Source organism: Rhinolophus sinicus, chromosome 16 (genome assembly GCF_057876585.1).
Source record: "Rhinolophus sinicus isolate RSI-liver-muscle chromosome 16, RSI-T2T, whole genome shotgun sequence".
In the NCBI taxonomy this organism is placed as follows: domain Eukaryota; kingdom Metazoa; phylum Chordata; class Mammalia; order Chiroptera; family Rhinolophidae; genus Rhinolophus; species Rhinolophus sinicus.
The window spans coordinates 21,951,326-21,967,294 of NC_142516.1; the positions used below are offsets into that span (position 1 = coordinate 21,951,326).

The 15,969-nt window shown below is 48.5% G+C and overlaps 2 protein-coding genes and 1 pseudogene across 2 annotated transcripts; 2 read left to right on the top strand and 1 right to left on the bottom strand.

The window, feature by feature from the left end:
* Nucleotides 1-1,109: 1,109 nt before the first annotated feature.
* Nucleotides 1,110-2,423, bottom strand: ACTL7A (actin like 7A). Its single transcript, XM_019734156.3, has one exon. It carries the CDS (start codon nt 2,421-2,423, stop codon nt 1,110-1,112), a length of 1,314 nt encoding a protein of 437 aa, XP_019589715.2.
* Nucleotides 2,424-6,594: 4,171 nt separating this feature from the next.
* Nucleotides 6,595-9,666, top strand: ACTL7B (actin like 7B). The gene has a single exon (XM_019734157.3). The coding sequence runs from the start codon at nt 8,358-8,360 to the stop codon at nt 9,609-9,611; it is 1,254 nt and encodes a 417-aa protein (XP_019589716.3). The 5' UTR covers nt 6,595-8,357; the 3' UTR covers nt 9,612-9,666.
* A 2,110-nt stretch (nt 9,667-11,776) lies between these two features.
* On the top strand, nt 11,777-14,395 carry LOC109448629 (small ribosomal subunit protein eS6 pseudogene; annotated as a pseudogene).
* Nucleotides 14,396-15,969: the final 1,574 nt, after the last annotated feature.

Sequence of the window (15,969 nt, forward strand, 5' to 3'; positions counted from 1 at the left end):
GGAATATGACAGAACATGCCGGGCCCTGGAAGGGCTTCTCTGGCCATGAGTGTCTGTATGTTCCTTCGTGCCCCTCAGTTGGGTTCGAATGATCAGCATGGGGCAGCCTCTCACAAGCCCACACCATCAGCCCCGGAACTGGCAACCTCCATCCTGAGCCCATCCCAAACTCCACCTGTATACCCTTCAGGTTGCTGGAGAACCCAGTCTGGTAGGAAATGAGCGGCTGCTGCCTGAAGTGTCTGGAGAATGACCATAACTTAACTCTCATCCTCATGTCCTCAGTGCTGATAACTCGATAAATCTGACCCCAGTCCTTAAAGATGGGAAATACATGTAGAACACTTGTTCTCGGAAGAGTTGCCCAGTTAGGACACATGCACATACCTCGCTCGTAAGATGCCAGCTTTCAGTAGCCAGTCACCATGATGACTTAAGAACTGGTATCGAGACATAAGTGACTCTTGGAACTAAAAGAAAATACAGTTGAAGCACAGGTCGGACATCTTCGTCAGCTCTTCCTGAACCCTCAGAACTTCTGGTGAAGTATGAAATGTACTCTGTGTAAGAGGTGGAATCTACAAGGTAATACTGAAGAACCACTCTTGTGGTCAGAGCCAGACACCGGTATTCAGATGCTTTGTGGGACAGTGAACCGTTACAACGTACTTCCTCTTGGTGTTCATCAAAGGGGGTCTTTTTAGATGCCACAACCGCATTTACTCTATAATCTATCCTAATCACACTCCCCCTTCCAAGCAGATTTTAACATGACAGTATTTCCTAAAGTGGGAAATACACAAAATAAGAGACAAATTAATTTTAGAGCTAGTTTTTCCCAAGAATGTTTAAGCATTAGTCATGGAGTGCATGTCTTTTCTGACCATCGTCCATCCCACCGCCTCCATTTTTGTGTTGGCAAATGTGTATTTTAAGGCAGATGCTGCATGTATGAAGTGGTTTTCATTAAGTCACGCAATACAGAAACACTGGCGGGGAACAGGATTTTTTAATACTGCCAAGTGAACATGCTGGGTCGGCTCCATATGTGGGCTGGTGCTCACCCAGCAGAGGTGACAGCAGCCACAGCGACCAGGCGTCATCAGAGTTCAGAAGCACCTTCTGTAGAGGAAGAAAGGCCCATGTTCCTCGTACTCAGAGCGAAGGACCCACAGGGGTTGGAAGCCCTGAAGTGATGCCAGGATGGAGCCTCCCGTCCACACTGCATTGTCTCTTCCGGGCAACACATTTACCTGGGGGCTGTCATTGGGACACATGGTGCTCAGCTCCTTCTGCAGACGGTTAGGGAAGCCGCTGAGCATGGTGCTGCCCCCGCAAAGCAGGATGTTCCCCATGAGGTCCCGTTTGAGTGCGATGTCACACTTGTTCAGGCAGGATACTGTCTGGGTGTGGAGGCCCAGCTGCATGGACTTGATCAGAGAAGGCTTGAAGAACATCTCTGAGCAGAGGAACCTTTCCTGGTACAGGTCTATCTCCTGCCCATCCGGCAGGGTGTACTGGAGTGCATGCTCAGTAGCCGGGTCTTTCTTCTCTTTGATGGGGTCCAGGGCCACGTAGCAGCATTTCTCCTTGATGTCCTCCACCATGGCCATCTGGTCCTTGGTGAAGTGTTTTCCTGCGTTGTTCATCAGGCCCATCAAGTAGTCTGTCAGATCGGAGCCTGCATAGTCCAGCCGTCCAGTGATGCTGGGCAGAGGATAACCCTCATAGATGGGGACTACATAGGACACACCGTGGCCGACCTCCACGACCATGCCAGACGTCCTTCCGTAGGAGTACATGGACAGGCGGGACTGGTAGGCGATGTGCATCGCAGGTGTGCTGAAGGTTTCAAACAGCATTTCAGCGTACTTCTCTCTGTTGGTGTGTGGGCTGAGGGGTGGGTCCGAAACCAAGACCGCATGCTCCTGTGGGGAGATCTTCATCTCCTGATGGAAGAGATATTCCCAGATATCCTGCACCGAATCCCAGTCCACAATGATGCCGTGTCGCAGAGGGTTCGTTAGCTTGAGACGCACCTGTGGATTGATGAGCTCCTGACCCACATATGTCTCTTTGCGGTTGTCCCCGGTTTTGGCGGTCTCCATGTAGGGCTTGCCCACTGTCGATGAGATCTTGTGGCTGGGCCTTGGCAGCCCAGCAAAGCCACATTTACAGTAGCCAGTGCCAAGATCCACGACCACCGCTTTGGTCACGACTACCTTGGGCTTCTTGACTGCGGTTGATTTGGTAGGTTCTTCTGGCTCCGAATGGCAGACCCGCACTGCCCTCTTGGCTGGGCCCTCCTTCACGGAGGCAGTCTGGGTGACCTGTGTGTGCGGGGAGGCCTTTTCACTCTCTCTCTTGTTAGGCCCATCGCCTGTGATTGCTGCCTGTGCATCCCACACACTATCAAGAGCCATCTTGCTTTCAGAAGGTTCCTTGATCCCACAGGCTTCAAGGTCCGAAAGGCTTAAGAATCAGGGCAACTTGAGAATTTCTCCAGTGATGACATCGCTGATTATGATGTAATGCAGTGACCTGGGCTTTCTAGGTACTGGGAAACTTTGTCCTATGTTAAGGTAGATTTGGGGTCATGTTTTTGAGGTAACTTACCTTTTTCTCAATTTTATAATAAACTTGATTTATTCAATCAGTATTTATTGAGTGCTTGCTATGTGCAAGGCAGCTGGGAAACAAGGCAACAGTGGAAAAAAAGTTTTCTGCCCTTTTACAGTTTACATTCTAGTCAGTGGGGGTTGGGGAGAGACAAACAATATTTAATATATATGTATATGTATATATATACACATATATATGAAGATGTTAAGGGCAAAAGAGAGAAACAAAGCAGGGAAGGGGGATGGGGAGGGCGGCGTGCTAATGTGCCTAGGCAGGGCTCCCTGAGACTGACAGGAGACCTAAAGGAGGTGAGGGAGAGGGACATGTGACTGCAGCCTGTTTTTGTAAATAAAATTTTATTGGGACACAGCCACACTCATTTGTTTACGTATTATCAATGGCTGTGTTGGTTGAGTCATTGCAACAAAGACTCTGGTTTGCAAAGTTGGAAATACATATTGACTCCCTGGGCCTTTACGGAAAAAGTTTGCCAGCCCCCAAGTTAGAAAGGATCCCAAGAAGAATGTGGCTGGTGTGGAGAGAGCAAGGACAAGTACATGAGATGGTAGAAGTAAGAGGGCGGGGAGAGCATTGAGCCTCATGGGCCATTGCTAGAACTTTGGCTCTGACTCGGTGTGAGGTGAGAAAGTACTAGAGAATTTTGAGCAGAGAGTTAACACCATCTGATTTAGATTTTAGCGGGACTAGTTGCTGCCATGGTTACTGCCAAGAACTTCTGTCTCACTTGTTCCTTCGGACAACCTGCAGAGGAATCTTTTTGTACATGTATTTGTACACATATTCCTCCTTCATCTGGGTCATGGTTCGGCAATGAAATTAGACCCTACAGAGTCCCACTGATGAGAACATTCAGGCCCTTGGGTACATAGCTCACCCAAAGATACCCAGGTAGCACTGGCCAAGCTCTCCTGACTACAACTTCTTCCCAGGAATGTGCTGTGGACACACCTTGATGGGACTTGACATGTGTCTCTGAGGCTGCTTGGCCACTGCCTCCCATGCCATCTCTGAAGCTGAGTGTGCGGGTGCTGACACCTGTCACTCTCAAGGCACCCAGAATCCAGCCTTACGTTGTGCAGCCATGTGCTCTTCATAAAAGGCAGTGACTACCATGGTGGGCTTTCTCTAAGGAGGTTACTAAGGATGCTCTGGGCTCCTTTTAGGGTGTAAGAGTAGAAAAGGACCAAGTCCAGTCTCTCGAGCTTTGTGACTACCTGATGGGGGCAGCCAAACTCATTTCAGAAATAAATCTCAGCTTCTTGGTTCAATGGGTGGAGGATGAGATAGCACAGAGTTTTGAAAGAACAGAAAAGTACTTTTTTCTATGCCTGGCTGCCTGCAAAATAGTTTACTTGCCTCTGTTTTTCAGGGGTTTGCATGTCCAACTTGGATTACTTGGCTTTATTTCAAAAGAACTTACATGATAAGACATATTTAACTTAGAATCATCTATTTTCCTTCTCTTCAACCCCCCTCTTAAATTCTCAGAAATCTGCAGCTGCTTAGTCCATTTTCACTGCCTTGGATTTCTGTAAGAGCTTGTATTAGTTTCCTATTGCTGCTGTAACAAATTATCACAAGTTTAATGGCATTAAACACAAATGTATTGTCTTACAATTCTGGAGGTCAGAAGTCCACAGTCACTCTTAGTGGGCTAAAATCAAGGTGTCAGGGCCTCAGTCCTTCTGGAGGCTCAAGGGGCTCATCCTTTCCTTGCCTTTTTTAGGTCCTAGAGGCTGCCTACATTCCTTGGCTTGAGGCTCCTTCCTTCATCTTCAGCGACCTCTCCTGCTTGTTTCCACATCTCTTTCTCTGACCTGATCCTCCTGTCTGCCTCTGATTAAGGTCCTGTGAGTTCTTTGAGTCTACCGGATAATCCAGGGTAGTTAATCTCCCCATGTCAAACTCTTTAACTCACATCTGCGAAGTCCTTATTTTCCATGAAAGGTGACATAGTCACAGGTTCCAGGCATTAAGATGTGGACATCTTTCTGGGGGCCATAATTTACCTTGTCGCTTGACCTGTGCATCCCACTTGACTAAGACACTCAAAGCCTGGCATGCTGTTTCATGTGCTCCTCCCCCACTGCCCATGCTCACCCATCCTTAACCCTTTCTGTCATCGTGGGTGGGAGAGGTGCTGTGCTAGCTTAAGGCCAGTCGCTCAGGTCCATAAGCGTGGGGACTCTCAGGGTCCACCCCGACATCCTTTGTGCTAAAGCCAATGGACACTTTTACTTCACCTCTCAGGATATCGCATGCTTGAATGCTCTTTGCCTTAGCTTCCGTGTTACCCTTTGTGCCCCTTCTCTCCTCTCTGGGTCATCACACAGTGGTATCAGTGATGGAAGAATATAGAGACTGTTGGCACTCCACACCCCAAACCTCCACTGCCTGGCACATGCAACTGCACACACTTGTCATGAACCACCTAAGGTACATGCGGGCTCCCTGGAGTGTCTGGTGAGATCCTTCTGGTAGAAATACTCTATATTGCTCAGACTGTATTTCCTCATTGGATCACACTTTTGCTCCTCTGGCCCAAGACATCCTCCCACCCCCAAAAAATGAGATGATCCTTCTTGAAAGCAACCCTGAGGCTCTCCTCTACTGGAGAAAGAAAACATGGAAAGATTTGACCAAGAAACGCTTTTCTTCCTCCAGTGGTATCCTTGCACCTGATTGGGTTTGGGGGATACCACCCACAGTTGACCTTTGGAAGAAGGGTGAACCAGGCCACTGTAATTTTAGCAGCTGTGGAGAGAAGAAAAAATCTAGTAAGGCAAGGCCAAAGTACAGTATTTCTTTTTATGGATGCAGATTCCTGGATCCCACCCCAGTCTTCCTGAATCTGAATATTTTGAGCCCAGGACTACTTAGGCCTAGGAATTCAACTCTTCAATATGTTGACATTTGAGAACCCAATTCAGGAGCTCCCAGCAAAGAAGAGGATCCCTTACCAAACACACAGTGAGCCTCATTCCCAAAGCTCAGCCCCCAGTGTGGTACCCCAAATATCAAGACTGCCCATTTTCCTCAAGGTGGAAGGGGAAGGAGCCCTCTTCAGAAGGGGGAGATACTCTCCTGAGGACTCACATCTGGATCCAGATCATTTCTCTTCCGGAGCTCCACATACCACAGTCCAGCGGTCACTAAGCATCTAAGTCAGCATGTCCCAACTGGAACTCATTATCATCCCCTGTATGACTGCTCCTGCCTCTGTGTTCTCTGTATATGAGGGTCCTGCCACCTACCTAGTTGCTGGAAACCTGGAGGCAGTGGAGAGGGATCAAGTTGATGAAGGGACATAGCACTGCCATAATCACATTCAACTAACATTTTGAGTAGTTTGCCCAAGGTCATACATATTATGGTAATGGAACTAGATTTGAACTCAGGTCTGAGTCCAATGCCTTACTCTTCTTTCTATTCTGGACTGTCTTTCTGTAAGAAATGGAAGAAGTAGGCTCGGGTCCATGAGCATTGCCTTTAAATAAGCATAAGAATTGTTACATAGAAGAATTAGCTTGCTCTGCACAACCCCAAAAGTAGACCCAAGTCCAATTAATGGCTTCTCCAGAGAGGTACAGATGTCAGTCCGGTGTGAGGAAAAGTATATTGCTGAGCTGTCCATGCCAGAGCAAGCCAGATCCTCAGGCTCGGATTTGTGCTACCACCAATAGAGCTTGGTGGTACTCGTAATTAATCCTTATAAAGTTGTTATCCACGTAATCCACTTTCATGTTCTAAGAAACAATTCAGCAAACAAAAATTCTCACAAGTTCTTCATTAACATTCTTACGTGCTTGATAGCATCATTTCTTAATTACATCTTAAAATCTCTCTTTCCTCTCCACTGTCTCCTCATCCCTCAATTACTTCTGTTCTTTGTAATTCTCCTAGAAGATGTCCTCAGCCTTGTTTCTCTTCCCACTTTTCTCCTGGTTTTTTTTTTTTTTTTTTTTTACCACTGAAGCCCTAATCCGCTGTTTGTTTGTTTGTTTTGGCAGGGGGGGTGGCAGTTGGGGATGGAGGGCTTTATGGAAACCTAATGATTTTATCTGTTCTGGATGACAGGCCATCTTTCTTTGGGTAGAGGAAGGGGTTCATCCTTCTCCCTCACACACCACATCTAATCTAATCATCTAATGTAAATGCAATGCTTGAGACTAGAGATGGCACAGGAGCTGAGAGAGGGCCTCAATGCTAAAGAGCTTGGATTGAATGGAGGATAGTTGCAGAAACAACCAATTAGATTAGATTCTACCTCGTAAACTTCTCTAGAACCTGTCCCTTCCTCTCTTCCACACTATCACATCCCTAGCTTAGGCCACCTTCAAGTGTTACAAGAATTTCTCCAATTCTCCTTTCAGGACTCAGCATTTTGCCCCTTTATATTACAGCTAAACATAGATCTTTCTCAAATTTTCCTAGAAGCCAAATCTGACCACGCCTCTGTTTAAAGACTTTACTGGTTTTTTTTTTTCAGCTGTCCTCAATTTAATCCAAGCTCTACTCCAAGCATTTGAGGTCCTCCCTAGTTGGCTCCATGACCTCTCTAGCCTCATCCATTTTTCCAAACACCATAACTACTGGCAGTTCCCCACAATGCCCTCCTTCTGGGCCTTGCTCAGGCTGTGCTCTCTGTGGGGGATGCCTTTCCCTCCTAACTACCTGACAAATACCCACCTGTCTTTCAGTACTTGATTTTGGCATCACCTCACTAGGGAACCTGACTCCCTCCCTCCAATGAGCATTCCCTCCTTTGTGTGCCTTTGTCCTCCCAATAGATTTCCACCTACAAACTCCTCTGCATCCATTCTGTCTTCTTCCCACCTAGACTGGGCAATGACATCTGTCACCAGCAGGCTGCACTGGGCTGGACGCACCACAAATCCCAGTAAATGTTGAATGAAGGGATGAAAGTATTGTTGGGGCCCTCATACTCTCAGGAGACCTGGTGCTTTGGAGTTGGATGACTTGGGTTGAAGTACAAACACTAAGAGCTGTCTGCTCATGGGCGGGTTATTGGAATTCTGAGCCTTGATTTTCTCAGCTCTGCCTACCTCATGGGATTCTGTAAAGGAGGGGTGTCCAAACTCCGGCCCACGGGCCAACTGTGGCCCATGATCCATTGTTAATTGGCCCGTAGCAAATTCCAAAAATATATTTAGTTTACTTAAATAAACCAGGTGAGGCAATAGGTACTTCACCTCGAGTGAGTGGCCCAGCTGTTTGTGTATTTTACCACATATGGCCCTTGGTGAAAACCGTTGAAAAAAGTTTGGACACCCCTGCTGTAAAGTAACATGTGAGGTGCCTGGTACTGTGCCTGGCTTACTGTAAGGGCTCAGTTATGTATCATCCTTGCAGCCAAGCAGCAGAGGAGGAAAAGGTATTTAGTCAGTCAGTGAACGGGGGATTAGGATCAGGGACATAAGGGGCAGAAGCAGAAACCTCCAAGACACCAGTGTACTTGGGTTTCTAAAACTGCTGGCCACCTGCTCTGTCCTGTAGCAAAGCTGAGATGGGCAGATGGGTAGGGATGACAGATCAAGGGCCCACCAAGGCCAAGCCCTCCCTGGGCTGCTGGAATGGACCAGTCCCCAGTGACATCACAATCCTGAGGGGTTGCCAAGGCACTGCAGGAGGTGGATCTTCTTATTTCTCCCCACGGAGCTCTTGGATGTGAGAAAGGTGAGCAAGGAAGGCAGATGGAGATGAGGAACAGCCCGAGTCCCATGCCCAGGGGCATGGCTCCGGGTGACTCTGGAGAGGCAGGAACACTGCCAGCTCCTGACACTGGCATCCAGGACATGGGTTCAGCCACTCAGCCAAAGATGAAGCCCAAGAAGGTGCGCAAGATCAAGGTGCTCATCATGGACCTGGGCTCGCAGTATTGTAAGTGCGGCTACGCGGGAGAGCCCAGGCCCACCTACTTCATCTCCTCCACGGTGGGCAAGCGCTACTCCGAGGTGGCCAACGCGGGCGACACCTGCAAGCAGACCTACGTGGGCCACGAGCTGCTCGACATTGAGGCGCCTCTGAAGCTGGTTAACCCACTAAACTATGGTGTCGTGGTGGACTGGGATTGCGTCCAGCACATCTGCGAGTACATCTTCCATACGGCCATGAAGATCCTCCCTGAGGAGCACGCCGTGCTGGTCTCCGACTCACCACTCAGCCCCAGCAGCAACCGGGAGAAGTATGCAGAGCTCATGTTTGAGACCTTTGGTATCCCTGCCATGCACGTGACGTGCCAGTCGCTGCTGTCCATCTACTCCTACGGCAAGATTGCAGGGCTGGTCGTGGAGAGCGGGCACGGCGTCTCACATGTGGTGCCCATCTCCGAGGGCAACGTGCTGCCAGGCCTGACGGTCCGCGCTGACTACGCTGGAGGCGACCTCACCAACTACCTGCTGCAGCTGCTCAATGAGGCTGGTCAGAAGTTCACGGATGACCACCTGCACATCGTCGAGCACATCAAGAAGAAGTGCTGCTACTCAGCATTACAGCCCGAGGAGGAGCTCAGCCTGGGCCTGGAGCAGCTGCGTGTGGAATACGAGCTCCCTGATGGCAATCTCATCACCATTGGCCAGGAGCGCTTCCAGTGCGCCGAGATGCTCTTCAAGCCCACCCTGGTGGGCAGCAACCAGCCCGGCCTCCCCGCGCTCACGGCCGCCTGCCTGGGCCATTGCCAGGAGGCGGGCTTCAAGGAGGAGATGGCCGCCAACGTGTTGCTGTGTGGTGGCTGTACCATGCTGGATGGCTTCCCCAGGCGCTTCCAGAGGGAGCTGAACATCCTCTGCCCTGGGGACAGCCCCACAGTGGCTGCCGCTCCTGAGAGGAAGACGTCTGTGTGGACCGGTGGCTCCATCTTGGCCTCCCTGCAGGCCTTCCAGCAACTCTGGGTCAGCAAGGAAGAGTTTGAGGAGTGGGGCAGTGCAGCCATCTACAACAAGTGCTGAGGGGGGCCAGGCCTTATGGGCAGGTGACCTCAGGCCACTTTATACATTTACAGAATTTCACATAAAATTTTAACACACAATGGCTCTCATCTAGTCTCCATTTCTTGCTGCAGTCTCATAGAAGGTGGTGGGGAGTTGGGTTTAGGAGTATCAGCACATTTTGCTCTGCTGGGTCAGGAGCAGCGAAGCCAGGGTGGGAGGGTGGATGGTTGGGATTTCCCTCACTGACCTTCCCCACCTCCTGATGGAGTGAACCTATGACCTGGGACCCATTACCAGGTGTCTGTGGGATCAGACATTGGTGAGCTGTGCAATCTGATGGGCTACCTAATGTCTCTGAGCCTCCTCTTCCCTTAGACAAACAGTACTGACTTCTGGCACCCTGGGAGCTGCCTCCGTCCGGGGCCCTGTGCTGGGGCTGCAGACTTGGGAAAGAACCAGACAGTCTTAATCGCTTAATGCCTTGCGATCTAGTCCTTCCTCATTGCCTAGCACTGGGCTCTTAGCCTGGAGTTTGAGTCCTGCTGGGGCTGGCAGGGCCTTGGTGCTATGCAGGAACTTGGGCTCTTCCCAAGAGAGGGGCTGCAGACTCGAGGTCCGGAGGCTGATGCCGCCAGTAGACACATTTTGTTTGGCCAGCACAGTGTATACAACTTTTGAACACGAATTCTTTCAGTGGGGACTACATTCTTCAGGTTGCCAGTCTCCACCACCTGATGTCTTCATACAAAGCTGCTACTTCAGCATCTTTTGCTTAATTAGCCAGCATTCATGTCTATTGCTTGCAAACCAAGAACCTTTGATTAGTATTAATCCTAAAATCGTGATGATGTGCCCACAGGGGAACAGAGGCTTATAGAGTGGAAAGTGATGGGCCCCAAATCACACAGGCGGTAGGCTGGTGCTCCATGTGAACCCTCTGCCACATGCTGGTCTCGAACTCCAAAAACCATGTCTGTGTCTACTTCACCACCCCCATCTCCTCTTCCTCACTCCCCACAACCTCAGCAACTTCTCGTCTCTGCAGTCACAGCTTCGTTGCCTGTGTCACCTGGTCATCTCCTCCAAAAGCATCCCTTGTGTGGCAGAGCCTGTAAAAACACTAATCAGTCCTCGACATGAATTTATTTAAGCCAGCCACAGGCACAACAGATTTAATTTTGATAGAAAAATATGGGCCAGTGACTTCAGCTTAAGACAGCAGACTGATTGTGTGTTTATCTCCTCTCCCTCCTAAAACGGAATTAAAGTCATAGTAGAGGAATACAGACGTATAATCCCGCTGCAAATGAGGACAGTGGTAGGGGGACTTCTGAGGCCAGAGATTTCTACCTGAGTCTGGAAGAAAAGTACATGCAGGGCTGGAAGGCTGCAGCCTGCTCCCTGCAGGGGACGAGGTTTGGGACTTGGAAATGCCACCCAAGTAGAGGACGACTAGGAATGAAGTATATGAGACAAAATGGGGGGTCGGGGAGGGGATGGTAACAAACGGTCTCTTTGAGATCACAGTTCTCCCACCCCCCACAGGTGGAGGGGTGAGCAGCATGACCAGCTTTTAAGTGTCTATTTATATTCCTCAGGCAAAAAAACAAAACAACAACCCCCCAAATTGAATAATCCTCTTTATGAAGGTGGTGCTAGTACAAGGAAGGAGAGGAGAGGAGCGTATGAAGAGGCCATGAATCCTGCCTGCATCCCTTTGTCCGTCTCCAAATCATGAAACACACTCAGGCCCACCTAATATTCCCCAGGAGGAACCTACAGTTGATGCCTCCATTTCCCCCTCATCCCTTCCCCACAACTCCCAGTTTCTTCCAGGGCATCAGCTGTAGCCCAGCGCTGACCGCCCCTCCAGTGCCAAGGGCAGAGCGTATGACCTAAGCTAAGCCAATCAGAGCCTTCCAACTGCTTGTCCACAATGATTGGCTGGGAGTGAGCATGTGACCTCAGTGCGCCGGAGCAGAGTCTCAGACCTTCTTCTTGGAAAGTTGACGTGAGATGGGGGTGTGTGGCCTAGAATTGCTGCGGCGACATTTACTAGGGAGAAAGTCCGCTGGAAGCTGACCCAGCAGGGAGTGCAGACTCAGGTAGGTAGGCCCCTGACACAGTGACCTCCGAATGAAGCCACGCCCACAGTGCCCTCTACTTCTTACTCCCGCGAGCAGATGCGTTCAGCCTCATCACTCAGGTAAGAAGGGTGTGTGTGTGTGTCCGCCGCTTGCAGTTGACAACATTCCAACTGCGTCTCTTTCTCAACAATCGTAGTCCTCCAGAGCAGTTTGTGTAGCGGGACCAGGGCTGGAGAAGCCTCTTATCATTGAAATATTAGGACTAACACTTCATTTATTTCCCAACAAAAAAACTACTGCATACGAAGCATTTTTATCAAGGTATTAGAGAAGGTCAGATAACACTATCGGGGAAGAGCAGAAACATAACAAAGAGTGTCTACTGGCCATTGGCCCATATGCTCTTGTTTAGATATTTGTTCCCGGGGTTGGACGTGAGGGCAGGAACTGTGGTGTCCTCCTCTTCGTTTTTCTCCCGCCCGGCGCAGAGCATGGCACAGGGTGGAGGCTTAGTACCTGCCAACCGAAAGGACTTACTCCCAGTTTTGAGGTAGAAGTTATAGTATTTTCTCCCATTTTACAGATGAGGACACTGAGGCTTGGAGAGGTTAAGAATCTTGTCCACGTTCACTCACCTGGTAAATCAGTCTTGTGCTAAATCAAAATTTTGTGATTCCAAAATACCTCTTTGCCTTTGTCACCAATCTTTCTGCAAATTATCAATCTCTTTTGCAAGGAAAAGAAAAGACAATCTCTCCCCACCCCCCAAAAAACATGCTTTCAAGTCATGAATGACAAATATGATGTAATTTCATAACCATCCTGAGGTATAAAAGTTAAGAACACCAATCTTAGCAAAGGAGAGACTTGCCCAGTGGCATAAATAAGTATTAGAGTGACATCATGTGGTGGAATGCTACTATTCAGACATGGCAGGAGGCCTGTTATCCTTACTGCCTGTCTGGGCAGTGTGATTTCTCTCCCTCAAGTGTTTATTACCAAGTTTGCTCTAAGAGTTATCTCCATATGGTGGGTTTAAGCAATTAATTTAATTATAGTACAAGCTATTAATGGTGTTCCATTTGATGTAAGGTGATTTTGGGTGGTTTTGTTTTGTTTTTTTGATCCTACATTTTCTTCTGTAGGGATGAGCAGTCTGATGAACAGGCAGGCAGTGAAGGTCTCCCGGCTCCATGGGAATGCTGCTGATTCAGACAGTTCTGTACCCAGGCCAGGAGTCAAGGTCTCCCAGCTTCTTGGGACACTGTGTGCATGAGAGCAGGCCTGCAGGGCCTGCCAGATGATCTCTCCTACAAATGCTCTCTGTTTTGCTGTGTCTGTGTAACCTTGCTTCTCTGCCTGAATGTGCAGTGCTACCCCTCCGGCCGGTCGCCACCGGAGACTCTCCTCGGTCTGTAAGTCTCAGTTAAATGTATGCCTGCACTCTGCCACCCGCTGTGTTCTTTGGGCTTGCAGCTTCTCAGGTACAACTCTTGGAACACCTTGGACTCCAGAACACCTTGTAATATAGTGGTTCTTAACCAGTGGGGAGAGAGAGTGTGGGGTATTGGTTATACTGGAGCTAGCTCTTAATGGCTTGTGAGAGCCCATTGTTAACTATTCAGGAATTTTGCAAGCCAGTTGTTAAGCGGTGTTGTCACTTGAAATTGCCCATGGTGGAAGTATTTACCCTCACAGAAATCAGTAAGTGTTACAAATCAGGTCCTCCCCACCAGAGAGCTTGTTTAAAGAGGGGAACAGGAGAGTTGGAGAGAAATGGTGGGCAACAGAATCATCTAGGGAGCTGTTCCAAAAAACAAAACCAGTGTGGACCTTTCCCCCAGACGCTGAGTCAGTCCATCTGGGGAAGTACCTAGGACTCTGCAATTGAAGGGTTCCTCAGGTGACTCTCCTTCGTGGCGCCTCAGAGGCAGTCGGCTGCTTCAGGAAAGAGAAGCCAAACATCTCTTTCCCAGCCACCGGCTGCCAAAAACTCATTGAAGTGGATGATGAACACAAACTTCATACATTTTATGAGAAGCGTATGGCCACAGAAGTTGCTGCTGACGCTCTGAGTGAAGAATGGGTTATGTGGTTCGAATCAGTGGTGGGAACGACAAACAAGGTTTCCCCATGAAGCAGGGTGTCGTGACCCATGGCTGAGTCTGCCTGCTCCTGAGTAAGGGACAATCCTGTTATAGACCAAGGAGGACTGGAGAAAGAAAACACACATCTGTTTGGGGTTACATTGTGGATGCCAATCTGAGTGTTCTCAACTTGGTCATTGTAAAAAAAAAAGGGGGGGGGAGGTGGGGAGAAGGGTATTCTTGGTTTCACAGATACTACTGTGCCTCGTTGCCTGGGGCCCAAAAGAGCTAGCAGAATCCACAAATTTTTTAGTCTCTCTAAAGAAGATGATATCTGCCAGTATGTTGTGAGAAAGCCCCTAAACAAAGAAGGTAAGAAACCTAGGACCAAAGCACCCAAGATTCAGCGTCTTCTTACTCCACGCGTCCTGCAACACAAACGTCTGTGTATTGCTCTGAAGAAATAGCAAACTAAGAACAAGAAGGAAGAGGCTGCAGAATATGCTCAACTGTTGGCCAAGAGAACAAAGGCGGCCAAAGACAAAAACACCAAGAACAGGTTGCCAAGAGACGTGAGCTGTCCTCTCTGAGAGCTTCTATTTCTAAGTCTGAGTCCATTCAAAAATGAAGTTTTCTATGAGTAACAAATAAATAAGATCAGACATTAAAAAACAAAACTAAACTAAACTAAACAAAAAAACTAGAGTGAAAGCACCGGTGTGATCCCCGAAGTCTGCAGTGATTCTGATGCGCAGCCCAGGTGAGAACCACTGCGCAAGGGAAGCCTGAGGCCCCACCGAGTGTCTTATTTTCACAGCCAGAGACACTAAACAGCCTCTCAGGCAGCTCTTGGTCTAGAACACTGTTTTTTTCCTGAGATGGAGCTCTAGAATCTACCAATTTTCTGAGCCTTTAGCGTTCTAGAGGCCACTGCATGGCTTCTGAAAGAAGTTCTAGCCCTCTTGGCTTCTTCATTTGTATAAATATGCAAAATAACAATTAGGAGCCAAATGAGTCATAGAAGAAGCCATAGAACTATGCTTAATGAGTCCTGGGAAAGTCAGGCAAGAAAGTGATACATTAAGGATGTCTCTTAAGCAATTGCAGAGAGACTGACAGTCTCTTCCCATGGTTTCAGGTGGGAAGTGTCCAGCAGAGAAAACCATGAGAACCGGAAATGAATCCACCAGATCTTACATGACTGACCACAGAACCACCACCTTGAGAAGTACCCCTCCCTCGTTTTAATGGCCAAATAAATGAATATGGAGTTGAATTCTACCAGGACCCTTTTTGTTTCCCCTCACTAAAACAAAAGCGGCTTGGTACATTTCCATAACTCTTAAGCACTTTCTGTCTTGTTGCTTGAGAGGACCAGGCCTCTTCTCTACCCTCACCCTGGTATATACACACAAACAGACGTACATACGTGTGCATATAGCACAGGGTATTCAGTCAGCTTAGAGCAATTGCTTTCTTTGTGAAGAGGGGCATTCAAACAATGGAGGGCAACATTCTTGGCCTTGTGATTCTCAAATTTTATTGCATATTAGAATCGCCCAGGGAGCTTTCAAAAATTGTAATAGCAAGGACTTCTGGTTCTGCCAAGAGGGAGTAGCCTTATTATCTCAGCTCCTCACTCTCACAGCTAAAAATCACTGGGCATTGACAAAGATGCTCTCTTTGATCAAACCAGCCAGGCTCCTCTCAGCCCTTTCTCAACTAGGTTTCAACCTTGGCCTATGAAGTCTTGAACAAACACTAATATAGTTTCTAACAGCTCAAGGCCGCATCCTTAGGATGCCCCTGTCATCGGCCCTTCAAGTGCCTGCCTGAGAAAACTCAAAGATGCCAAAAGAATGTATTATTTGTTCCAGCCAACACCAGAAGGAAGATAGGGTCCCTGTCTCCCAGCCTTTGTGGGCAGGAAGGAGCCTAACTTCAGTTAAGTGCCCGTTAGCAAACCCAGATGGGTTTCACATGGACCAGCCCTTGCTTCCTGCTTGTCATTTTTCATTCCACGGACTCTACGGAGCCCCTGCTCAACACCTGCCCCCCCTCCTTATTCTCCTGTTAAAATGCCCAGTTACTCTGTATGAGTTGAAGTGGAACTCTTTTCCCTGCTATTATAGTATTTTTTTCTGATTAAAATCTGTCCTTACTGCTTAGTATCCAACTTTACCTTTGACAACATAACACAAC

Bases quoted from the DNA above. Each gene is read 5' to 3' on its own strand.
- ACTL7A (XM_019734156.3), bottom strand. From the start codon at position 2,423: ATGGCTCTTGATAGTGTGTGGGATGCACAGGCAGCAATCACAGGCGAT.
- ACTL7B (XM_019734157.3), top strand. From the start codon at position 8,358: ATGGAGATGAGGAACAGCCCGAGTCCCATGCCCAGGGGCATGGCTCCG.